General features: G+C 46.9%; 6 protein-coding genes across 6 annotated transcripts; 4 read left to right on the forward strand and 2 right to left on the reverse strand.

Moving 5' to 3' along the window:
• Positions 1 to 152: 152 nt before the first annotated feature.
• Positions 153 to 3,519, forward strand: PADG_05581 (uncharacterized protein; the record flags this gene model as incomplete). Its single annotated transcript, XM_010762757.1, has 3 exons — positions 153 to 330; positions 391 to 507; positions 563 to 3,519. The coding sequence occupies 3 exons, from the start codon at positions 153 to 155 to the stop codon at positions 3,517 to 3,519; spliced, it is 3,252 nt and encodes a 1,083-aa protein (XP_010761059.1).
• An 813-nt stretch (positions 3,520 to 4,332) lies between these two features.
• PADG_05582 (uncharacterized protein) lies at positions 4,333 to 9,091 on the reverse strand (the record flags this gene model as incomplete). Its single annotated transcript, XM_010762758.1, has 3 exons — positions 4,333 to 4,896; positions 4,965 to 6,814; positions 6,877 to 9,091. 3 exons carry the CDS (start codon positions 9,089 to 9,091, stop codon positions 4,333 to 4,335), a joined length of 4,629 nt encoding a protein of 1,542 aa, XP_010761060.1.
• Positions 9,092 to 10,531: 1,440 nt separating this feature from the next.
• Positions 10,532 to 15,760, forward strand: PADG_05583 (uncharacterized protein; the record flags this gene model as incomplete). The annotated part of the gene is made up of 6 exons (XM_010762498.1): positions 10,532 to 13,854; positions 13,906 to 14,251; positions 14,311 to 14,699; positions 14,769 to 14,875; positions 14,938 to 15,320; positions 15,395 to 15,760. The coding sequence occupies 6 exons, from the start codon at positions 10,532 to 10,534 to the stop codon at positions 15,758 to 15,760; spliced, it is 4,914 nt and encodes a 1,637-aa protein (XP_010760800.1).
• Positions 15,761 to 18,035: 2,275 nt separating this feature from the next.
• Positions 18,036 to 18,702, forward strand: PADG_05584 (uncharacterized protein; the record flags this gene model as incomplete). The annotated part of the gene is made up of 3 exons (XM_010762499.1): positions 18,036 to 18,087; positions 18,198 to 18,398; positions 18,476 to 18,702. The coding sequence occupies 3 exons, from the start codon at positions 18,036 to 18,038 to the stop codon at positions 18,700 to 18,702; spliced, it is 480 nt and encodes a 159-aa protein (XP_010760801.1).
• A 2,678-nt stretch (positions 18,703 to 21,380) lies between these two features.
• PADG_05585 (pre-mRNA-splicing factor syf1) lies at positions 21,381 to 24,237 on the reverse strand (the record flags this gene model as incomplete). The annotated part of the gene is made up of 5 exons (XM_010762759.1): positions 21,381 to 21,654; positions 21,729 to 23,740; positions 23,826 to 23,879; positions 23,949 to 24,065; positions 24,139 to 24,237. 5 exons carry the CDS (start codon positions 24,235 to 24,237, stop codon positions 21,381 to 21,383), a joined length of 2,556 nt encoding a protein of 851 aa, XP_010761061.1.
• Positions 24,238 to 24,654: 417 nt separating this feature from the next.
• Positions 24,655 to 26,011, forward strand: PADG_05586 (V-type proton ATPase subunit D; the record flags this gene model as incomplete). The annotated part of the gene is made up of 8 exons (XM_010762500.1): positions 24,655 to 24,669; positions 24,725 to 24,837; positions 24,901 to 24,911; positions 24,966 to 25,291; positions 25,356 to 25,408; positions 25,633 to 25,673; positions 25,729 to 25,784; positions 25,853 to 26,011. 8 exons carry the CDS (start codon positions 24,655 to 24,657, stop codon positions 26,009 to 26,011), a joined length of 774 nt encoding a protein of 257 aa, XP_010760802.1.
• Between the last annotated feature and the right edge of the window lie 70 nt (positions 26,012 to 26,081).

A 26,081-nucleotide genomic window follows, 5' to 3' on the forward strand; every position in this document is an offset into this window, starting at 1 on the left:
ACACTCCATGGGGACTGATTTTCATATATGATACCTTTTATCGTCCAGTTCCACCCAGCGACTCTACTTCCATCTTTCATATATTGACACCCCAACTTTCGACCAGATCAGTTAACTAATTGTTTTTATTGGTATGTGTTCTTGGCTAACTAATGGACATGTATTTTATCCGCCAGACTGACCTTGAACTACTCTTCGATGTTTCCAGCAGTTGCACTATTATGGATGATGATGTGGACGAGGCATGGACTTGCGTTGATGTCGCTACGACAGAGATCAATGAAGATGACAGTGATAACGACAACAGAAGCACTGTTATGGTCTCTCGAGGTATGACCTGCTCTCCTGGGAGAAGACCATCTTTGACGCTGATATTGAAGTACACTCCAGTTTCTTCTCCATTATCAATTCAGTTCCAGGAGGTCAGAGCTCTATCTCCTCCTCCAATCCAAGTCTCATGGCCTGTTACCCTTCCTTGGTTTCAGTTCCAAAATGTTTACATCAAGGGTGCGGGTCATTTTGTTACTTCACGTTATATTTATTTGCAGCTAAAAAGCTTTAGATCCGACCAAGATGATGTTACTCCTCAAGGAGTGCAATATTAAGGCAAAAGCAAAAGAAGAAAATACGGCTTACGTGGCTATGGTGGGTTCAAGGAACTTTGAATTAAGCACCAGTAATGCAGCCGGCATCACCCGCGCCGCGGTCGAGATTGGTAAATCAATGCCACAGAGCGTTGCTGGAGAGCACTCTACCACAATGGAAATATTAGCGGGCGGAAGGGATACGCTCGAAGCTAAGTTGGAAGTCTTTCGTCTTCTAGCTTATCAACTATCGAACAACCTGATAGAGGGCGTCGAGGACGAGGAGGGAGATGAGATAGAGAGCAAATTTGAGAGAATCGTCCGCATGTTTAGGGAGGTCAACCTACCACGAAAAATGTGGGTCAAAGTGTTTTCTGAGGAGCACGACCGCACCACTGCCGCGTTCGTTGAAGGTCTCTTCGAAGCTGCAATCGTTACCTCCTCTTTGGACATAGCAGAAGCACTGCTGAAAGTTGGTGCTGACCCAGATCAGCCAATCCAAGGGGGCATGATGGGCACTGTCGAACGCCCGATTCAATATACTGTTGATACGGGAGCTCGCTGCGTTGAGATGGCTGGGCTCCTGGTCAAAGCCGGGGCTGACGTCGATGGTGTTACGGAGGATAATGAAGCTTCAGCCCTGCATATTACTGCGAAACGTGGAACCCTGAAGATGGCTAAACTTCTTGTTGAAAGTGGGGCGGATATTCGCCGATGGGTTCCACCTGAGTACTGTAATGATCCTGTCTCAGGCTTCACACCTCTCACATTCGCTGCCGGCCGCTCCAAGCACATGGACCGGACATCTCATGACAAAATCGCAGAGCCTGCAGACGAAGGCGTGTTGACCGTGACAGCTGAGAGTGAGGGTCTTCGGATTTTACGATATCTTCTGTCTCTCCATGATTGCAGAAAGGATCGTGATATCCTACAAGATGCGTTAACAGTTGCTGCACACCAGGGAAGAGCTGATATGGTTGAGCTTCTTCTCGCTGCTGGCGCCCGTGTGAACGAAGAGAACAGCTCAGGGTTCACTGCTCTCCAGACCACTGTCTGGCAAAATTACTCCACCCTCAAAATCGCATCGATGTTTCTTAAACTAGGTGCTGATCCGAATTGTGGGAGCAAACTTTCTGCATTGCACATGGCTGCTGCTAAATGTGATTCACGCTTTGTACAACTCCTTGTAGATAATGGCGCCAACATCAATTCCCATATTACTCTTGTGCCAGAGGAAGACGGTCCGATTCTGGGACTGCATTTTCGCGACAGAAGGCAGACTGATCTCAACAAAATCATAGCTCATCTTCACACACCACTTCAACTAGCCCTTCACAAACTTCCGGAAACGCTATGCCCTCCAACAAAAGCGGATACAGGTGCCATGATTCTGTTGAATGCAGGCGCTAACTTCATAGGTGGGGAACTCGTTCAAGCGGTTGACTTTAATAACGAGACTCTAGTACAGGTAATGTTAGACAAAGGGATCGACATAAATGAGAAGAGCTGGAAAGGCAGCACAGCTCTTCAAGTTTGTCTCGACTCTGGATATGGAAATCTGGCGGCATACCTGCTCCGCAACGGTGCTAGGCTACAGGGCGGCGAACTCTTCTCGGCATTCAAGACAGGACAGCAGGAACTGGTCAACGTTCTTCTTGCCAATGGGGCCAGTCTCCAAGACACAGGTCCCAACGGAGAATCGATTTTAGAAGCTTCGTGCTTGGGCCAAAAATGGCAGCAGATGTTTTGGTCAATTAAGCACGGTCCGACGCGGTATGATTCAGCGGCACTTTGTGCTGCAGTCTGCAACTTTAATGCAGGGAGTTCCATCACTCCCATCAGAAACCTACTGCGTCAAAGGAAGTTCGGGAAGGTGGACCGCTTATTCGAAGGCACTGCAGTCGGTTTTGCGGCATACAGGGCAAGCTGGCCAGTCTTGAGCTGCCTCCTCGACCTCGAGGATTTGAATACCTGCATTGTGCCCCTGAGGGGATATTACGGGTATACAAACTTGATTCTTCATTATCATTATTTGCTAGGTCAAAATTACAAAAACCAGTTCTGGCGTGACTCCTCCATGATCCGTTGTTCCGCCTTAGTGCCCGCGATCATGAGGGGCAACTGGAAAATTGTGCAATCCCTGCTGGACGCGAGATACCGTCCCGACGCCCTCTCCATGCTCGTCGCAATCGAGAAATGTACTGAATCAGAAATCTCTAAGCTCATTTCCAATGGAGTTGATGTGAACGCCCGTGTTCGTCGCGATCTTGATACCCCACTTCAACTTGCTTCCCGCCGTAAGCGAGTGGAACTTGTGCGGCTGTTTCTAGACCATGGTGCAGATGTAAATGCCCCAGCAGCTATCGGTGTGCCAACTCTTGACCACTGGGGTGAAGGACCTAATGAACTCCCACCACGATCGGCACTTCAGGCCGCTGTTCAACATGGCCATCTGGAACTCATCGAAATGCTCCTTGCCGCAGGGGCAGATGTGAATGGCCCGTTGTCGCCAGATGCTGGCGCGACGGCACTGCAGCTTGCAGCTGCAAGGGGATATCTTGGCATAGCGAAACAGCTTCTAGAAAGAGGGGCACAAATCGATGCTGCTCGGGCAGGAACAAAAGGTCGGACAGCACTAGAAGCAGCAGCGGAACACGGACGGCTAGACATGGTGCAGTTTTTGCTGGAGAATGGAGCGAAGACCGAAGGGGACGGTGCCTGGCAGTATCACAGGGCCATTGGATTTGCATCTAGGAACGGCCATCAGACCATTGCACGACTACTTGAGGATTGGAGAGATTGGACACCAAATGATTACGAACATGGCAGTTTTGATGATCTGTTAGACGACGAGTTTGAGGATAGCTATTATGATAGGATGTTGGGAAACGACGATAGCGATGTGGATACGGGGGGCGAAGAAGATTCCTCCTAGCGCAGCTGAGAACAACATTAAATATATATATCGGAATTCACCTATCTCCTGTCCGTATAATGCAATACTGAATAATCCCCCGATTTTCCTAGTAAATAAGCTGTTGTTTTTTTGGTGCCCATGTTTATTCGTTTATGAATCAGACGCATCTCTTGCCCACAGAAAAAGAGAGAAGATTCAACGTGACGTGTGGCGAGGTCGAGATCCCAATTAATAAATGCCAGCAACTGCCGTAAAGTTGACCAAGCTTGAAGCTATTCTCAGTCACGAAGTGAAGATAATGATTCCTGCAGAACTCTTCGGAAAGAGCTGCAAAAGCAACCCCCAGGAAACTCTTGCAAATTAAGTCAATTATCAATCACTTCATTCCCTCACATGTATTAAACTCTTAGTACCTATTCCAATAGGAAGACTGCAATTTAAACAACGCTATAGTTTGAGCGTTTCAAAACAAAAATCCAACCAAATTCCAAACCCCATCACGCCCTGTAACTAATCGAATTCACGTTTCCAGCCCTGAAAACAATACACAGTAGCAAAGCAATGCCAGCCAACTTGAGAATGGAAAAAGAAGCAGGAATAAAAGGGAGAAAGGAAGGAAAGAAAGAAAGAAAGAAAGAAAGAAAAAAAAACATATTCCAAATGCAAAAAGGCCCATATCATCCGATATTTAGCCAATCCATGCGTCGTATCCCATCCATCCAGATGTACAATCGTGTCAATCCCAGGACTCCGTCAATCATGCCTGCCCCGTGCCGTCCAAATCCCATCACCTATACCATGCCATATCATATCGACACCACCATAATGCCCTCACTCCTCACTCTTCAGCCCATCTCCATTGACAAATCCGAGCTGCTGCGCCTTCAACCCCCCAATCTCCCTTTTCAATCTCAAATTCTCCTTCTTAACCCTCGCTACTTCATCCAAAGCTTTTTTCAACTGAGCCTTCAGCGCTTCCCCACCAGCTCCAAGTCGCACTTCCTTGGTGACTTTACTCAGTTCAACATTAAACCGTTCATAAAGGGCGCTATTTTCTGCGCTTGCCTCACGATAGAGCTCATCGAGGTTTTTAGCCCTCCTTTCACTCACGAGGAGAGAGTCTTCAATATCTTTCTCGAGAACGGAGGTCCTAGCTGACAATTCTGACAGCATAGCTATCACCTTGGCCTCAAGAGACCGAGTCCGATTTGTAAGAGTAGCGGTAGAGTTTATCGTTGACTGAGGTGACGATACCGACTTAGGTGTTGCTGGCCGCCGCTTAATCGGGGACATTTTGGTGCTAGCTAGTTCATCTGCAAGAGCAGAAATCTCCGCAATTACCGCCGCCTCCGAATTTGCTATCGCCTTTTTCTCATTTAGGAGACGTTCACGAAGCTATTCATATGAGTTATTCTATTAGCAAACAAATACCAAAAGGTGGGCCAATTAGAACATCTACATACCTTCTTAGGGTTCTGCATTCGTAGTTTCGGGGTCCGCTGAGGCGATGAAGATGACTGCGGCCTAGCGTTGGCCCCATCTGATGGGCTAGCCAAAGTGACTCGGTCCTTGAACTGGCTAACACTAGGGGATGGAATATAGGAAGGAGGGTCCGTTCTCCGCTTGGGGCTAAGCTGTAGTGGAACGATTGGATTCGATTTTCTATTAGCTGTTCTTTCTCCAAGCGTGGTCCTAGGGGTTAGTGGAATGTTCTCCTTGCACGGTGATAGCGAAGGTCGTGAGGGAGATGGATTGGTAACAGGAGTTGCATTCGGTGTTTCTGGGCCTGCCCCATCTGTTTGCCTCAATTGCCTTGGAGAGGTGGGGTCCAGCGAAGGTAAGGGATTAGGTGGAGATGTTGGAGTAGGAGAACGTCTTAGTTCAATAGCGGGAAGTAAAGTCGTAACGTTTTGGGTTGGCAAGGCTTCCAAATCAGAAAGAGAGCTCCGTCGTTTTTTCTTTCTTGTAACAGGTATAACCATGGAGTAATCCTCGCCGATGGATGCCAGGGTTGGTGTATTGCTTTGTGAGCTGTTTGGCCGCAAGGACTGGTTCTCCGCAGATGCAGAGAAGAGGCCATGTGCGAGAAGGCGCTCCCTTGATCCAGGCCGCAACAGGCTGGCTAAACGAGAATCGGTTTCGATAGACTTGGATCGAAAGAGAGATGCCTTCGAAAGACTCGATGGCTGCGAGTCTGTGTCTCCATGGGTTTTGGATTTGCTGAGTGTTCGAATAATAGAACTAACTTTACCTTCACTTTCAGATTTACCACGGTCCCTGGTACTTCCGAAACCGAACCGCTTTCTAAACGATGACGCGTTTGATCCGAATGATCCTACATACATGGGTTGAATTCTAGGGAGCGGAACAGTAGGATCGTTTACAAGATTCCCTTCTATTGGCACACTGCATGTGCCACTGTCATCAAAAAGTCGATCAAAATCCTCCACTAGACGATCAAGCAGTGAAATGTGTTGCATGGGGTTGCCTTTCTCTGTCAAAATTTCCGAGAAAGTTGCGGTGAGGGCACCGCGATCACCATCATTTCCAGAAGTATCTAGTAACTCAGCAAGTAGCTTTACCAGCGCTGCCAGAGCTCGGCGGTTCTGAGGGCTCATTTCTGCTAAGAAACGGCGAAAATAGTCCTCAAAATCTCCCGGATATAGTGAATCAAGCTTGCACTGCATCACGCGTAATGTATCCGGAGGTATTATAGGTCCTATATGCTCATTCCAGGCTTTGGCCATGAAAGTCTCAAATGCAACGAACAAAACGTCAACTGAAGATTCAGCTGCCAACTGAATTTTCCCAGCATTCTCCAAAAGTGCATTGCATAGCTCATTAACAGCGGCAGGGTCGGCCTGCTTTCGTGAGCGAAGTATGCGGCCAACAATATTCCCACTTCTTGAGCGAACTGCAATAACATAGGCAGCAAAAGTTTCTTCCAGGGACTTCAACAGATCCTGTGTCGTCTCTGCAACAGTTTCTCCAAAAAGAGTGGAATCATTTGCAGATGTGGGCCTAGAGCTTTTCGCATTGGGATGGTCAAGTGCTGGGGGAGGGATCTGCGGAATTTCTTTAAGAACGGGGCCAGGTAAAAGTGATCTCGAAGGTGGCAATTGACTTTTTGGACTTCCATTCCAAATATTTGATAGAAGCTTGGACGGAGAGGGAGGTTTGAATCCGCGTCCAACTTTTGCATGGTCTAAAAGGTAGGCAGCAATGGTGCGAATGATGTTGAAATTAGTGTTTAGAATCGCTGACGTAAGGATTGGGTTCTCAGGCTGATGCAAAGGGCGAAGAAGGTTATTGACTATCTACGTTGTCAGTTTCCATATTTCCATATAAAAACATGGATGGAAATGATTGACTTACCTCGATTCGCGAAAACTGCGGCAAAATCCGCGGCAGTAAAAGAGTCCGTGAAGGAGACTCCTACCACAGACTCCATTTCCATTTTATATCTGTCATCCGCAATCTGTGAAATCGACGCAATAACCTCTACTTCTGGTCGGCTCAGCTCTTTTGATCTGGTAGCTTTTGTCCCGTCGAAAATTACTTTTAGAGTGGATGATTGGTTTTGACCAGCAGTATCCTTCGGTTCATCCTCGAATACCGAGACCAAAATACCTAGATTTGAGGAACCCCCTTTAAAACTTCGAAGACCCCATTTGCTACGTTCCCGATACTGTTCGGGAAATCGTCCTTCAATCCGGGCTTTCGTGATTTCTTCAATCAAACGGCATGCTTTGCCTTCATAGGTGGATGAAAGTTCTAACGCAACCATTGCAGTTCCGGAACGGGAACGCTCATTTTGCACAAAGTTTCCTGCTGGAGTAAGATATAAGATACGCCCACAGGCCGATTGGGTGCAGCGAATATTGGTTATGCGCAGCGCCTGAGTAAATCTGAGCTCGAGAGGTGCTGGTTCTTCGTCAGTGCGTGCCGTTGGGGGCTTATCCAGCTCAGCATATAGTCCTCGAGCGGTCATCCTACTTTCAATCTCCTTTGATAAAAGGATCAAGTAGTCCCCATAGAGCAAAAGGATCCCCGAATCTGCTGCTACTTCAGGAGAGTTTAAATCAAAAGGAGGCAATAGCTCGTAAAAGTCAACAGCAGTTATCAATCGTCCAGAGGGTAGGCTGGATGCGGGAAACCCTCGGATAAGGCCTTGAAGCCGTTTTAGATCCTGGGAATTGTCTTTCGAAGAATGCGAATCCAGTGAGCAGATTTCTGTGATGATATCTCGGGCTTTGAGGAGAGTTCTAACAGCCGGGTGAATAGACGGAAGCGCACTCGTCATAGCATCAATAAGAAGGTTGTATCTTGGAAGGCGCTGAACCGGTTCCATTAATATCGAACGCATTCTTTGTTCGCCAGCCTCGTACACTCTCTTCGAGAAGCTGGATTGGTTATCATTCAGAAAAGTGTTCAGCGTTTGGGAGAAGCCATGATAAGTACGCATGTAATCTCCATATGGTTGAGAGAATCGTGGGAACCAATCTACTAGAGCATGCGCAAACTGGATAATTCCTAACGGGTCCACCCTTTTCCCCCGAGAGTCTCTGCGAAAGGACGACGAGTCAATAGTCGTGTCCTTTGACACATCTGCAAGCGCGTCTTTTTCCGTCTGTTCAAGTATATGACGTATTTCGCCTAGAAAACTTATGTTCACTTCGAGAATCTCACTTAAGCAGGGAGGGAAAAGTTGTTTCAAAGCAGTCTCATCAGGGCTTGAACTGGTTGGCGATTTTTCGGCGGCTTTCTGGCAAAACTTTCGTATAATATTATGCACTAAGTCGTACATCTTCCCCACATACCTCTCTTCGGTGTCGACAACTTCACACATGGCAAGTCGGAGTGTCTCCTTTTGGGCCGCAGAGAAGAATTTGGATTTGCTCGAGTTTGTGGGCTGTGATGGAGCGTGCCGCAGTTTCGAAGTTGGCAGGAACACTGGATCTCCAAGTTGCTCAATCAACGGACTATATTTGCCATATTGGTTGGCGAAATTTTCCTGCGATCGAATGTCACAATCGGAAATTCGGGGAGCCCGCGGGGGGACGATGGAACCTGGAGGGAGAACAAGGTCCACGTCAATCCATGGCACGATTTTATCGCCATAGGAATTCCTGATATCGCGTATAATCTCTGTGGGATCCTCTACCCTCAGCATTTTATTCGCTACCTCTGCGGCATGAATTTCGTCAAATGTATTTGGCAATCGTGCTGAGAGTTTTCCAGACCGCGCAGTCCCTAGCAACACATATCTGACCGGTTCAGAGAAGTCACCAAAATATTTAAAGAGACAAACCGCTAGCCCTCGATATACTTCGTCGCCTTGCTTATCCCGTGGGAGGTGATTGACCGCGGCATAGAGCGGAGCCGTCGGGGAAATTATAATTCGGGGGTAACTTTGGATCCCTCCGCTTGCGATAATGTGTGCCTGGAAACGCGAGCTTCGCACCGTGGAATTGGCTGTTATGACAGGGCCATAGAATATGAAAACCGACGAGAGGATGGGATCCACGGCATGGTAGAGAGTAAGCTGCTCAAGGGGCAGTCCCGCGATTGACGTCGAAACAGAAGTCATGGTGGGGTAAGGAGGGAGGAGAGAGGAGAGAGGCGCCTACCTGCTGCGAGTTTGCGCCGGCGTAAATAACAGGTGACGGGAGGTCCAGATTGTAGTGGAAGGCGTGTGGAACAGCGTAGGAAATGTGTGAGCACCGCCTTGCCAATTGATCGAGTGGGAGTGCACGCAGTTGTGGCACAACATATGCCGCCAATGTGCTGGGAGTGTTGGGCATCGCAAAGTAAACAAAACCCAAAGCTCAGATCCGAAGCCCGAATTCGCGATCAAGACATGGTTGGATAGCAGGTAGAAACGCTTTGCTGGATCGGAAGAACGACTTCCAATGAGATAGAGGCCAAGTATCTCAACATTAGCACTCTGTGTGGTTGAGGAGGAGCAAGGCAAGCGGCCAACTTGCACGGGGGGAGAAGTACGGTGAGTTATTATGACCCCCATGTTTCTTTGATTCGCTGTTCTTGAACCTCTTGTATGGCCCGATCCTGCAGCTCTGATTGGCCACAAGCGCGTTTAGTTGCTGTGGAACCCAGCTTACGTTATCCAAAACTTGAAGATCACGTGATATTGAACTCTGCCAGATTTGCAGCCTGTTCACGACAGCTGGGCAATATCTGCGCTGTAATCAAGGGTTGGATTTGTTTTATGGACACTAAACTGTGTGGTAGAGGCCTAAAGAAGAAGGGGTGATCATAGGTGTTGATATCCACTGCTACCGATGTATAATGAGTGGGGAATACATAGACCGGAAATTGTCGTCGAACTCCTAGTGCCCGACGGGACATATACTTCACGGTGATCGTAGTGGTAGATTGTCATCAGCCCAATAGATATATGGTGGGTAAGATCCAGCACAAAGATCCCCAAATCTAAGTCTAAACAGAAAAGTTTGCACCAACATTTTCAAATTTTATTTGTAAGAAACGGATTTGAACCTGGAAATAGGTCTCGCAAGTCGTTCAGAAATTTTGTTTGGCTACAGACAAACTCCCTCAACGGGACACAGGACAGGGTTTCATTACATCTAGTATAAGAAAAACACCAAAACGGGCGTGTCTGCGGAGTGAAGACGAAGGTTAGTGACACCGAAGTCCTCACTTGAGGCAGCTGGGGGTTAGTTAGGCGGTGTCGACGCTAAACCTGATGCGGAACCCGCTCCAGCTACCCCCAGCTTATGTCACTAGTACGCTTTTTTGGCCAACTCTTCTCGACAACGACAAGTCTTCACTGTGCCACTAGATTTGCAGGATTGACATTGATTGTCTGCAAGAGTCGTGGGTTTGATTAGGGTCAGTCAGCATACTTTGCTAATGTGCCAGATCATTGACTGAAAGGCCCTGCATTTTCCATAACGAACAGTAGTGGTCTTGGTCAGGCTAAACTCCCGAGCATGTTCCCCTTGGTCAGAACCTTCGCTAATGTGTTTTTATATTCGAGTCGCGCAGAATGAATATGACCATTGGGCTTGAGAGATCCAATGACCATGATTCCCATGATACTCTAGAGCCTTCCATACCATTTTCGGCTCTTCAAGATGCCCAGAGCCATCCATCGGATAAGTATCAGAGTGGCAACATGGATGGAAAAAGCACCATACCAATCGCCGTAAATCCGGTTGAGTTGGTGACGACAGAATGTATTACAGTCACATCCTCGATGCGAAAGCATTCGAGATGGGCTCATTCTTCCGTCGCAGCTATTTTGGGCGGTGGTGGTGTTTCGCGAGCCTACGAACGAGAGCTTTCCGTCCAGTCAAGTGTCTCCCTCTCAGCGAAATCGCCGGCAAAAACCGCCCCGACGAAATTTGGAACTCTGGGTGTTGAAGGGGAACACGTACTCTCAAGTAGATGGGGCCTAAGGGGGAAGAAGGGAAAGAGCTTGCAGGATAATCCGTTGATGTCCGCTTTCACCCGTCTACGTATTGATCTCAAGGACTGTAAAGATATTCGCGATTTTGATACCCCTGCTCTTTTGCATCCCTTCCTTCAAGTTATTCGTTCGTCTTCGACTTCCGCCCCGATCACCTCTCTTGCTTTGGTTGCAATAACGAAATTTTTCGCCTACAACATCATTAACAGAGACTCTCCGCGCCTATCCATGGCTCTCCAGCTCCTATCAGCCGCCATCACACATTGCCGATTTGAAGCTAGCGACTCTTCTGCTGACGAAATTGTCCTCCTCCGCATTCTCAAGCTAATGGAAGGCATGATTTCCAGGCCTGAGGGTGAGCTCTTGGGAGACGAAAGTGTTTGCGAAATGATGGAAACAGGATTGAGCATGTGCTGCCAAGTTCGACTATCAGAGGTCCTTCGGCGCTCAGCTGAAATGTCGATGATAAATATGTGCCAGGTCATCTTCCAGCGCCTTTCCCAGTTGGGTGTGGAAGATATGGTAGACCACGATTCCCTGCAGGAGGAGAAATCGCTTAAAGAGTCTGGGAATTTCAAGATGGATCCTTCCGTTGACGGAGATACTGTTACATCACAGCACCCTTCAGCCCTCGGCATGGATACATCGAGTGCTGAAAAGGAACATACCGGTGGTGAGGGTGATTCAGTGGCTATTACCAACGGCGACTCAGCAGCTACCAGTGCCCCTGCACCACACGAAAACATGTCTCCCGAAGTTAAGCCCTATTCATTACCCTCAATCCGGGAGCTCTTCCGCGTTCTCATTGACTTGTTGGATCCGCACAACCGCCAACACACTGACAGCATGAGGATCATGTCATTAAGGATAATCGATGTAGCTCTTGAAGTTGCAGGTCCCTCAATAGCGAGGCACCCGAGTCTTGCGCAACTTGCAAAAGATGACTTGTGCCGCCACCTTTTCCAACTCGTAAGGTCTGAAAATATGGCTTTGTTGAATGGATCTCTTCGAGTTGCGGGGACACTACTATCTACCTGCCGCAATGTCCTGAAATTGCAGCAGGAACTTTTTCTCTCTTACTTAGTTGCGTGTTTGCATCCAAGAATAGAAATACCACGGGAAGCCGGAATCGATCCAAGCCTCTATGCTGGTGTTCCACAGGCACCCAAGCTGGTGAAACCGGCGCCGTCACAATCAAGTAGTGGACGGTCAACACCAGTTCCTGTTAAGGATCGTCAAAAACTTGGTTTGGAAGGAGGATCTCGGAAGCCAGAGGCCAGAGAGGCCATGGTGGAGTGTATAGGAGCCCTAGCGCGAATTCCCAGTTTCATGGTTGAGCTCTTTGTGAATTATGACTGCGAAGTCGACCGGGCCGATCTTTGTGAAGATATGGTCGGGCTTTTGTCCCGTAACGCATTTCCGGACTCAGCAACTTGGAGTACTACAAATGTGCCTCCACTTTGTCTTGGCGCCCTCTTGGGGTATGTGCAATTCATTGCTGAAAGGCTAGACCAGCCGCCTAACTACGACAACCTTCCGGACCCTGCACAGTTAAGATCTCAGCGTCAACGGAAGAAAATCATCATCCAAGGCTCCTCAAAATTCAACGAAAACCCCAAGGCTGGGATTGCTTTTCTCGCCTCTAATGGTATTATAGAAGACCCGGATAACCCTCAGCTTGTTGCAAAGTTTCTCAGAGGGACCAGTCGAATATCGAAAAAGGTTTTGGGAGAATATATTTCGAAAAAGTCTAACGAACCTCTTCTTGACGAATTCATCAGTCTTCTCGATTTCAACGGCAAAAGTGTGCATGAGGCTTTACGGGACCTCTTGGGCTCTTTCCGCCTACCGGGTGAAGCGCCCCTTATTACCAGGATCTTAACTTTCTTTTCGGACAAGTATATCAGCAGGGTACAGCCTGCTGGTATCGCAGATAAAGACTCACTTTTCGTCCTTACCTATGCCATAATAATGTTAAACACCAACTTATACAATCGGAATGTCAAGCCCCAGGATCGAATGTCATTTGAGGGTTTTGTAAAAAACTTGCGAGGAGTAAATGGTGGGAAAGATTTTGACACGGACTTCCTTCAAGACATCTACACTTCTATTGAACGCAATGAAATTATATTACCCGATGAGCATGAAAATAAACATGCTTTTGATTACGCTTGGAAAGAGTTACTCATGAAAACTGTGGGAGCTGGAGAATTGGCCATTTTTGAATCCAACGTATTTGACGCCGAAATGTTCGAAGTGACCTGGCGACCAGTGGTAGCAACGCTTTCTTATGTTTTTATGTCTGCGTCCGATGACGCAGTCTTTTCTAGAGTTGTCATTGGCTTCGATCAATGTGCCAAGATCGCTGCACGGTACAAATTGACAGAGGCGCTCGATCGCATCATATATTGCCTTAGCTCCATAAGCACCCTTGCACCAGATACAACACCCAATACATCTCTTAATACTGAGGTTCAAGCTGAGAAAAAGAGCGTCATGGTCAGCGAGCTTGCGGTCAAATTAGGCAGGGATTTCAGGGCACAACTGGCAACAGTGGTGTTGTTCAGGGTGCTGACTGGAAACGAAGCGATCGTCCGAGATGGCTGGACGTACATTGTCCAAATTTTACATAACCTGTTCATAAACTCACTCATTCCTCAGTTTGAGAGCATGAAACCGAACTTGAATATCCCTCCAATCCCGCTCCAACCTCCATCGCAAATCATCGACCGAGATGGACGAGGCAATGACACGGGTCTACTTTCAGCCTTCACGTCATATCTCTCGAGCTACGCTGCGGACGACCCCCCTGAACCATCTGACGAGGAACTTGAAAACACTCTATGCACAGTGGACTGCATCAATGCATGCTCCATTCCTGACGTTCTTGCCAATATAAGGTATGTAAATCTCTGTGAAAACTTGTGGTTTTCCAATTCTAACCTTCGTAGTTCCATGCCCGTGGAGTCAGTTGTTTCTTTAGTCAACGCCTTGCTATTATATCTCCCCGACACAAGCCCAGCTGTGATTGTTGTTAAGCCTGAAAGACCTCAGCCCATCACGTCTCGACCATCCAGCGGCAAAGTTGATCCGAATAGACCAAGCTACGACCCTGGAATGATATACGTACTTGAATTGGCCACTATTCTTACCCTCCGAGATCAAGATACCATTCGAGAACTAGGGGAATTTCTTACCAGCGCGCTACAGAATATTGTCCGAGACTCTAAAAGCTTCCATTCTCTTCTAGTTTCTCGAACAATATCATATCTTCTCAATTTACTCTGTAATGCTTACGTGCGTAATGTCCCCCAAGGAAATACAACTTATATCTTCAGCCGGCTAACATCACGTAGGAACATTCCTTTATGCGAGCACCAGTTGTCCTTCATGCGATATCAACTTTTGATCAACCTACGTTGGAAAACTCAGCCATCCCTACTATCAAAGGCCTCTCCGATTGTATCGCACACGCTGCTCCACTGAGAAGCGAAATCACCAAGTCACCAGATTTCTGGTCGATATTACAGCGGCTACACAAACACCAAGAAGGGGCTCCTTTGATTTTCGAGCTTCTTCAACGTGTTGTTCATTTCACTCCACCAGTAATTTCAGCCGACAACTATGAGTCAGGTGTAAGCCTTGCAAACGATTTCGCAAGTGCAGGAAGCATCGCTGCTGCACCTAATCCAAGGAGAGATCCTTTGGGAAGGAGAGTAAAACCTGTGAAGCAGCCTAAATCTCAGTATGTTTTATCCTTTCCTAGGTTCCCCTTTTCTTTCCGAAACCCAGCGCTAGCACTAACCCAGCTCAGGGACAATCCATTTGTGCAACGGGGAACCAAGGCGATCGGTCTCATTTATCACTTGACAGGCCGTGTGCCGGCACTTATTCAACAATCTCACCTTGAAAGAAATGAAGGTACGTAAGAGAGATCCCCTGATTCTCTGGGCATGCAATACTAACGTATTCGTTCACTGAAGCATGGGCTGCATACTGGTCTCCGATATTTAGCGCACTGACAACGCAATGCCTCAATCCCTGTCGCGAGGTTCGACACCAAGCCATCTCGGCGCTGCAACGATCCCTGTTGTCACCTGAGCTTGCCTCGACTGACCACACAGAGTGGATAGCGATTTTTGCAGAAGTGCTATTTCCGTTAATCTTACAGCTTCTCAAGCCTGAGGTGTATCGATCGGACCCCGTGGGAATGAGCGAAACCCGTGTTCAGGCGGCAACTCTTGTCTGCAAAATATTCCTTCATTATCTTGTCTTGCTTTCGGAATGGGATGGAATGTTGGATTTGTGGCTGAAGATATTGGATATCTTGGACCGAATGATGAACAGTGGGCAAGGAGATAGCCTTGTAAGTTTTGTTGCTTGTTTTTGATTCTACCGTTTAAGTTACGGAAAGCTTACGGAATTGCGTTTGAGACACAGGAGGAAGCGGTACCTGAAAGCCTGAAAAACATACTTCTCGTCATGGCAGACGGGGGTTACTTGGTTTCACCCGCTGAAAACCCATCTAGAGAAATACTTTGGGTAGAGACCCAAAGGCGCCTGGATCGATTTCTTCCTCACCTCTTCGCTGAGATATTCCCACCCAAAACTGACGAACAGCAGCAACAGCAGCAAACACCAACACCAACACCACCACCACCACCACCACACCCCCAGTCACCCCCTTCAACTGACCCCCCGCAGCATAAGTCTCCGCGCGACGGCGAGGAGGGAGGTGAAAAAACCAGATCCAGTAGTGAATCACCCGCTCCGGCTGACGGCGTCGATGACAATCCCGTTGATTGAACCAAGTAGATAACCGCCAAGTAGATAACCGCCAAGTATTTAGCCGCTTTGCCACTCATTGCGACAGCTACTGGACGTATATGGATGAATGCTTGAGCATCTGCATAAGAAATTCTTGTGGAATTCATCTTGGCAATGCACAAGATTGGTCAACGGTACACAATTTTCTTCCTGCCAGATGACGTGTGATATCTCTATATTGTTTATGGGAGTTTGTAGCGTAAACATACATGTCGTTATATACCTAGGTGTTTTAAGAGAGAATAATATTAAATCACTTAGAATATTCTAAAATTTAAAGCTTCTTTTTTTTCCGACTTGTTTTGATTCTAACAAGTCGTTAACTGCACGACAGCCTCACAGATACTCTGCTAGCTATTAACAATTCTATTATGGCTCAAAAATCTCACAAAGCTCCAAGAGCCTGCTTACTTCTACCCCATACTTTTTCGGCCAACTCCACCGAATCCACAATCAACAGCCGCTGCGGAAACTTGCTTAGCCGCAGCCCCACCTTTACCGTACTATGACGCTCACAGCTCGCAGCCGCACCGTCGCTTGTTTGGTTTTGCTCGCCAATCCATCCATGTCTTTTAAGCCTCCTAGCACTTAAAACGAACCAAGAAAGCGGGTGAGATCACCCGAGGATTCAACATGGTCCAATGATGGGCATTGTGGATGACAAACAGGCAAATGAGAAACCAACAGCTTCAAGTGTGAATCAGCAGTGGGGCCCTCGAAGGAAATAACCTACCCAGCACTTCCAGGCGGCTGATTGAGGATATGTTTCCTACCACACTCCGGGCTTTGATTCGCTGGAGAGTTTGTTTTGAGCGGCATCCGGTATTCAAGTTAGAAGTTCCAGTAACCCGCACGATTCGGCTTTTGAGGTAGTTCTAGACATCCGTGGAACAGACGGCCAGCGACGTTGATCTTCCGGGAATCCAGCGACGACAAAACATCCATCAAGGTCACTCGTTACGAATTTTGTTATAAATCCGGCACAATCTTCTCTCTCCATAAGCAACCACTCACACTGGCCAACGGGGTGCTATCCATTTCCAGCACACCTTTAATCAACATCGCGTTGATTCGTCCTCTCGACACCGGGCCAGACGAAGCCAAGGCAAGTGGGATAAATAAGCATAATCAATCTCCTGACCTTATAACCAACTGCAATTGAAACCCCCATTGACGCAGGCACAGCAAAGGTACAAGGAACGACAGGGTTTGAGACTTGATTTATATATATATATATATATATATTGGGCATTTTCGCCGGTACACGCACGTCAACCTCTGATTTGTTTTCCCACCCCGCAGTTGAAGACCTCAAGCATGTCAACTGGCTAGGGACGGCTGAAGCAATCTACGGAGTATCCTTCGTCCCAATATGGATTGCATCGGGAGCTGCTACAAGATCTGATTGGTATCATGCGCGGAGGAACCTGCATGTAAGCGGATGTGACTTGTTTACTTGGCAATGCTATCTGTCCACTGCAGAGTTTGAGCTTGGGCGGGAAGGGCTCATTCAACTCTTGACATCATTCCTCCGGATATCTTGGATCTTACAGTCGTCTCTGTTTACCTTCCGAATTCTCCAATCGATGCCTTCGAGTTCAATTTTGGTGAAACACGCCCCAATACCACCTGTCTGTTGCGCATCATTCCTCCTCCCATGTTAATGTCCTTTGTCTACTCGACTTGGCATCAGCAGTATGCACCGGTACGCCAGCTGCATATTCCCCGCTAGGTCTGCTAGAGAAGAGGAACTGGCGTGGCCTGGTAGGTTCCCTTGGTTATATGTGATTCTTCGGCGTGCCTCAAAACTTAGTTCGATGTCTGAAATCAGTATTGAATGGTTCTAACGTCTTTGAAGTCATGGGTAAAGTTTTAGTCGTTGAGTTTAAATGAAGTAGTTAGTCGGTAGAGAGGCCATTTCTCGCCTCCCAGGCTTGATCAGCTCTACTTAATTAGCCACATAAGCAGTTCCCGTTAAATATCCATGTCATCATCAAGCCTGCAAATATATATAGACGCTTATTCCTGTTCTTCTCCCAAAGCTGCCAACTTTACATAAACCCTGCCAATGCAAGAACGATCTCTATAATTCCGTATACTTCCAACACCTTTCATTCTCTCGTTCTATCATCTCTATACCTTCTTGAATCTAAAGGAGGCGCGCGGATTTCACGGCTCTTTATCCTTCCAACTTTTTGTTCCGTTCAGGGCAAACTACCAGAGTATCTACTTAGACCTCCACAACTCCCCCAATATGGCAGACGTAGACCCTCACACAAACACCGGATTCACGTCAGCGATGGATGGTATATTCTTCCCCTCTAGTTTTGGCCCCCTCTCCTGGAAACAGAGAATACCATCACCCCTAGAAGTTGTTGAAAAATGAATATACTAACCAAAACGTTTTAACTGCCAGAAGCTGCCGCTGCTTCCCAGCAGGAAGGGTTGGGCAGCGCGAAAACCGAACGGTCTCAAAGCACAGGCGACCCCTTCGCCAGTCAGCGGACACCTGATAACGATCCCTTTGCGAGGACTGCTTCTACCGAACTGTCTCCTGTTGCCACCTCTCCCTCTCCACAGCAATCTCCCATAGATAGACGGATGAGCAAAGAGTGGGGTATGTACAAAGCCATTTTATTTTCCGGACCTGGAGGAGAAATAATGGATGCACCAGTGCCTCTTGTTTCATCTCAGGGAGGATAAACTTCAAAAAGTATGGCGCAATAAAATGTGGGGCTGACCGACCGGATGCTTATTCCGGGGCTTCTATGAGCACAGACGCCTCGAAAGTCCCGCCGTCAAGATTCCAACGAAGGGAAGGGAGTATCTTTTCAACGTCGAGCTCAAGAGATAGCCATTTGAGTCGCAAGGACCGCGATTCCGCGTTCCACGCCAAACTAAAGGAAAAGGTTAGTTGTTGATTTTTTATTTTTTTTATTTTTTCCGTCTTTGTTTCTTTAATGAACCTTCATTTGAAAGATGAGAACTCCTCCTCCTTGTACTGACGGGGTTTGATTATCTTGTCTCTTTGCAGGGCTGGTTGTAAAAACACACCCGTTTCCACGGACCGCCAGTGATGTCACCGACACGCAATCGTGACCTTGTTTTGACGTCGCTGCCTTGGCTTATTGAAAGTCCAATGCAAACTATAGTTGGGAAAGAAAATTTATAAAAAAAAAAAAAAAAAAAAATTGACAGTCGCCATTTCACGCACATCTAACAGACCCAAATTTGAACAAGCAAGGGGAGAAGCAGCAGGCAAACGGTCGAGTTAACGTGAGCAACCGAAATTCATACCAGGGCCTCGATTGTACGGACCCTCACACTCACTTGTTATGATGGAATGACAACCACAAACATCTGGCATGGCTCTGCGAAATAGGATTGCATATATTCAATCCTCATGTTGTAACGCATATGCATCGTTATAACAGTTTCCTCTTGGGTTGTTTGCCTTTGTTTTCCCTTTAGACGAATTTGAACCTCACCCCTTTAAATTAAATTGTTATTATTGCTTGCTTTTACATTTTTTTTTAATCTCCTCTTTTCTTCAATTTGGCCTCCATTACTTTTCCTTAAATACTCGAGAGCATATTTTATATGTAAAGAATGTGACAATGTTACCTTTGGAGCGGGCCTTGGGAATCTCCGCCTTTGAGCTGGCCTGTTGACCCTAGGTGTTGTATAGTTACTAATTACTACAGGGGGGACAAATCCGCTGGAAAGCGCTTTTCTTGGATATCAAGTATCCACTTCTTTGTCCCCTTCAATTTTAATTACCATGTACTGGTAGAGCGGACCAAATAAAATGAGAAAGGATCTAATTGGGGACACAAACCCAAGATATATATATATGGATGGCATCTAGAAGCCCTGACAAGTGTTTGTTAATGTTAAAATCCACTCCATGTATCAGAACTAGAATGATGGAATAGAGACAAGTAAGGGAGATTAAGGAGCTCGAGATTATCCCCGCTTGCTAACCTCTGCCCTTGTCTACTCAGACCATAAGGCTGGAGGTTGGGCTGTGGCTAGTTGGTGAGTACTTGTATAGCCTTCGGACCCCGAATGATCCTCTGCACAAAACCCTTTACAAAAATGTTTGAAAGAAGCCTGGTCATGTCATAAAAAGGTTCTTTTTCCTCCTAAAATCGTACATATATAACTATACACTTGTCGATAATCATCCCCGTCAGTTTTCCAATATGCCCTTTACAGAGGCCAACTGAAGAAGACACCAGCGTTTTGTGTATGGATATATATTTTCATGTCGTTAGAACCGAAACCCACTCCTCCTCCTCCTTTACCAATTGCATGAACCATGTTTCCAAGACGGCGGAAGACATGAGAGGAGGGGTAGCCACCAAAATGTCAAAAGCATGGGTATCTGAGGCAGTGCTTAAATGCCATTTCCGTCACTATAGGGTAGTTAAGCTAATTGTAGCTTCGTTTTAATCGAGCTCGGAAATTCGGATGGTGTCGCGTGCTCTCTTCCCCTCCCCTGCATGAGGCATTTTCATATAGGAGTTCAGGAGCAACATTAAACAAACAGAACAGAAGAATGAAATATGTCACGAAGTTACAGCTCACTACCTGGGGATCGGCTGGGATGGTGCGTTGGTCCTAAACCGAAAAACTTCAGATTGCAACTCAGCCTCCAGACAGAACAGAAAAATGCCGCATGGATATAGTTAGTTACACCTCTGGTGACAAGTGAAAACATCAACTCCTATCAGCTCGTTTGAGCTGTCTGACGGAGTATAATTCGAAGACTTCATGACCGTACAGGACCAAGTAAAGGAGATTTCGTGGGTCACTGTATTGCATGCAGCATGTCCCACAACCGGGTGCCAACGTAAACGTAATTTTATCGAAATTTATTAATTAGAATACAGGAGCATATTGTACACATATGTCGTGGAAGGGGAAGTCGATAGGTAGATGGTTTGATAGGGAAGAAGAAGCATGGATGGAAACGAATGAGCTGCAAAGCTCGAGATGCTGTAATGCACACTATCTGACAGAGATAGATCTTTGCAAAACACGACTTTGAAGAAAATTCAATAATATGTTCAATCAAAAGGGATAGCGGGTTCCCACATCGGTCAGTCTATTTGGCCCATGAACACCGACTAACTCCAGTGGAGAGATTTTTTTTTCCTTCCACCCCCCCCTCTCCTCTCCCCTCATACTGACTTTCTTCATATGATTGAATCATCCAGATGATTCTGAAAATTTAAAGGAGCGGCGAGCGGAAGGATTTTGCTCGGGTTAAGGTAAAAGGAAACCTAGTTGGGCAGAGAATGAAATCAAAGAGCGCCACAAAAGAAAAGAAGACTAATGAATGATGAAGGTGGAGATAAAAGGGGAGAATGGCAGTTGTACAAGTAAAGTAGTGGGAAATAATGGCCTGAGCTGACAACCCCTTCCAGAATGCACCAATAACATATAAGGAAACTCCATAAGTAAGATAATGGAAAAAAAAAAAAAAAAAAAAAAAACTGAGCGTATGGTAGGGTGAAAAATGTGTGGTGTTATGTAACCCGCAATTTTGCATAGCGAAGGGTATCTATTGGTGAGTGGAGAGCATTTATAGCGCTCAGTCATCTCTATCCATATCTTCGTCGAGATCAATGGCATCAGGATTTGCCGGAGCACTCTGTTGTGACTTATCACCATTAACAGCTGGTGGTCGATTTCCTCCTTCTGGTCCGGTGCTTGCGGGTACGAAACCCATGGGGGCGCGGGCCTGTCTTTCCAAAGCCGCCATCGCATCAGCACGCTCCTGGCTCTCCTCTTGAGTACCTGCAGCTTCTTTGGCAAGCTGCTTGCTCCTAGCAAGGGCCTGAGAAGCAATGAAGTTAACGTCGGTACTAAAATTGGTCGAATTAGTTTCATCCAGAGAAGAGAAGGTAGAAGGATAATAAAGATAAACAGGGGAATATACTTGTACTGAGCCTGGACACTGCGCTTGATACGCAGCATTTCCTTAAACGTATCTTCATTACCGTGCTGAACCTCGAATCCCTCCCACTTCTGCCAGAATCCTGCATTTGTGCGCGGGTCACAGAATTGAGACGCATGGCCGTAAATAGCGCGAGCTCTATCGATCTCACCCAGACGACGCTCCATTTCGGCAAATTTGAGACACATTCCCTTTGCTTCATTGTTGGGCAAAGCTGCGATGGCGCGTTCGTAAATCGGACGAGTCGATGTCAAGCCGAAGTTGGAGGCCGATTTTGTGATATAGAAGTTGAACATTTCAAATCTATCGGAATCAGAGACAGCACGTGTTGCGCGTTCATATATTCTCATAGCGTGTCGAGCAAGCCCGCGTTCTTCTTCCAAGTTGCCATACATCAAGTAGAGAGGTTTGGCGAACTGGGGTGGGCACCCATCCACAGCCTGTTCGAACAGGTCCCGTAGGCGTTCAATTGAGATTTTCCGATCAACAGCCTTGGTCAAATATAGATTCCAGAGCTCAAAGGCCACCGGGTAACTGAAAAGGTCAAGGCCACGCTCGTAAATCTTGAAAGACTCTTCGTAGTATTTGTTTTCTTCCAAAAGGTTGGCATAGTTGACAACTGTTTGGGGTGTTGCGATTCGTAGTTCAAAAATGCGTTCGTAAACCGTTCTTGTCTTTTCGAGAGTCCCAACACTTTCGACGAGATCAACATAAAAGCTCCATAGTTTCCAGCTCTTGTGGATGCGTTGTTGTGGTGAAAGGGTTTCGTCGAAATAGTCGACTGTGGAGCGCTTGGGAGCTTGTGTAGCTTTTGCCATGATTTCAACAGCTCTATCAAAATTTTCGCTGCGAAGCTCCATCTCGGCCCATTCGCACCAGGTTTCTGCAAGTTCCGCGACTGTTTTAAAGGGAACCTTTACAGCCTTGTCGAAGATCACCCTAGCAGTATCCAAATCTCCACCCTGCTCATAAAATTTGGCGTAGTTGACCCAGAGTTCATGGAACTTACCATGGGCTTTTTTCGGTTGAATCTTTGCAATGGCCTTGGTATAAGTTTGAACAATTTCGGCTTTATTGTCACCCCACAGGGCAACACGTTTGCCCCACTCGATTACGTTATTAGGATTCTGTCTGAGGAGGACGTCGTTAACTAGGAACGGGCGGCGATCCATAAGTTGTTCAAATCTCAGCATTCGAAGGTCTAGGTCGAAATCCGCGGCCTCGTCAGCCCGACCCTTGTCGGATCGCAGGGCAGCTTCTTCCATTAGATGGCCTATGATAGATTCCTCAAATTCCACGTAGGCATCAAAGATCATGGTGAAATCTCGAACAGTCATCACAGTTGTGATCCCTTCCTCGAAGACATCTCTTGCTTTTTCGAAATTTCCACGGGTAGTCCAGTACGTTGCCAACCCAGCCCACAGCTTGCCTCTTTGGTCGGCGAACCTATCGATCCCACTGCGAATAATCAAGTCGATATCGATACCCACTTCTGGGCCAGCCTCGATATCCTTGGCCTTGTTGACGAGCAGTTCAACCATGTCAGTCCAAAGCTGGAACTGGCTTTTGCCGTTTTTCGATTGGAATCTAGGATTATCCAGAATCCACATGTACTTCTTGACAGCTTCAGTGTATTGCCCCATCTCGACCAAAACGTCAATGTACTCCTCGGCATTCTCCGGGTGGACTTGCATGTATCTACGCCAAATCTTCACTGCAGTCTCTCCAGATGCAGAGTAGGCGAAGGCCTTGTAGAGTTTCCAAATACGATTATGCTGAGTAACTGGTAGAGCGCGGAGAGCCCGATCGAAAGTGCGACGGGTTTGAGTTATGATCGGCTGCTGTAGCAGAAATGAGACAAACATCTCCCAAATTCGAGGCATCTTGTTGAGCAAGATGACAGCCCGTTCGAAAAGGGCGTTGACTTTGAGGTACTCTGCGCGATGGATCGATGGATTTCGGCCTCTCACGTGTTTTATGCGAAACTCAAGATACTAAGAGAGAGAGAAAGAAAAAAAGAGGAGTGGGGTATCAGTGAATGGAAGCTTTATTGTAATGAGGGTGAATTTCGGAACTTACCATCTTCCACAGCTTATATGACCTAGGAAGTTGCTTGCATGCACGTTCCATGACCTTAATCAATCCGTTAGCTGTGCGCATCATTCCAGAGGAAGATTTGAAGAAGTGAAAGCATCTACTTACGAAGGCTTGTTCATAGGGATTGCCATGTTGCTGCTTGAATTCAATGTAAGAGAGCCATGGTTTTATGCTGTGGGGATCACGAAGGAGATCTTGTTCGTAGACAGCATCCTCACTCCCCTTCGGAAGAAGTCAGTAAATGCCCATAAAATTTAGACCAAAATGAAGGAAACAAACGGAATGGATGACTTACAATCAGGTAGAAATCCGGCTGAGCGGGAGCCAGCACGGGCTTATCCATCTTCAGCTGATGCCCTTCCGGGGCACTTCTATCCAGGAGAGTCCCGGGCATCTCACCATTCACGGGAGCGGGACCTTGCTCAGGTCACCACTGGGCTGATATACAAAACACGGACTGCGAGAACCTTGCAGAGTCATTCCTGGCGTGTTGGTACTTTTCTTCTAGGGAGTGTGTCGAACGTTCGGGATGTTCTTGATTATGCGTCGAGGAGCGCCCTTCAACGTCGTGTCATGTCACATGATGGCGCTATACTGTAAATGGCATAGCACACTTTAACAGCTCCATTCGTGGATTGTTGGCGTTGGATGGGGACCAAGCGTCCTGGGCGCTTAATGGTGGGTGACGATATGACGAACTTCAGACGAAGCAGAGACGAAGTCCCAACCACGAGCATATAACACGTCGAAACAGCTTAATGCAAGTTGTGCGGCGTCATTCAAGGGCCCCGTCCTATGAGCTATATCCATCATGTCTGGAACAGGGGTGCGTCTGTCTTAGCGTTTTCTGTCGAGTTTATGCTTATCATTTCATGTTCTAGGACCGAGAAGCCGTGTTTCCAACCCGGCAATCACTGGGGTTAATGAAGGGGAAGTTGAAGGGTGCAGAAACAGGCCACAGCCTTTTGAAGAGAAAAAGCGAAGCTTTGACTAAGTAGGACTGTCATTAATCTATCAGATATTACTAGTGTGCTAATATCATCTTCCACTCCAATAGGCGATTCCGAGGTATGAATTTGCTACGTTTGCCTTGCTCTAATTCTGCTCTAACCTGTCTGCCAGAAATTACAAAACGAATCGATGAAGCAAAGCGGAAAATGGGCCGTGTTATGCAGATAGCTGCCTTCTCCCTGGCAGAGGTTACCTATGCTGTTGGAGGGGATATCGGTTTCCAGATCCAGGAATCTGCGAAACAGGCTAGGTTCCGCGTCCAGACAAAGCAAGAGAATGTATCAGGAGTATTTCTACCTCAGTTCGAGAGCGTGACCGCGGAGGGCAGTAATGATTTTGGCCTGACTGGTCTTGGGAAAGGTGGGCAGCAAGTCCAGCGTTGTCGGGAGACTTACGCCAGGGCTGTCGAAACGCTTGTCGAACTAGCCAGCTTACAGGTACGGTATCGTAACCTCCATTTCTCTGTATAGTCAGCAGCTCACCGTGATATTTTATTTTTAGACTGCATTTGTTATATTGGATGAAGTCATCAAAGTAGTGAACAGACGAGGTATGTTGCCCTATTTGCGTTGTAGGGCGGTTAAGTTGCTAATCCTTGCTGATCTAGTCAATGCGATGTATGAAACCCCCCTCATATTAGCGTTTGGGCATTATTCGCAATACCCTCAAGCAACGTCCGGAATTTCCTCCGTGCTTTCTGGCGTCCCCTCAACTTGTTTACCTGATGCGATTTTTTTATTTGCAACAGAGCGGCTGATTATCCATTTTACTTCTTTAGTGAACATGTTATTATCCCCCGAACCGAAAATACTATCAAATGTAGGTGATGCTACATGATATGCATAACTGCGTACGGGAGCTGACCAACCATTAGACATCAACTCAGAACTAGATGAGCTCGACCGAGAAGAATTTTACAGGCTTAAGAAGGTAAATGCATTTTGATCTACTTTGTGTGTCAGACTGGATCAGTTAATACTTAATAAATACAATAATAGGTTTCGAACAAAAAACAAAGAGATACAGCAGCAGCCGATGCCGAAATGAGGGCAAAACGAGCAGCCGCAGGAATGGATGGAAAGACAACGCCTGAGTCAGCAGATACCCCAATCCCCGATGTTCTTGGAGACCAAGAGGATCCGGACGTAATTTTTTAGGTCCATCAAGTTGTACAATTTCACACACAATATTGTAAAAAATATTATGTAGTATCGTTTTCTTCACGAT

This window comes from Paracoccidioides brasiliensis (genome assembly GCF_000150735.1).
Source record: "Paracoccidioides brasiliensis Pb18 unplaced genomic scaffold supercont2.6, whole genome shotgun sequence".
NCBI lineage: Eukaryota > Fungi > Ascomycota > Eurotiomycetes > Onygenales > Ajellomycetaceae > Paracoccidioides > Paracoccidioides brasiliensis.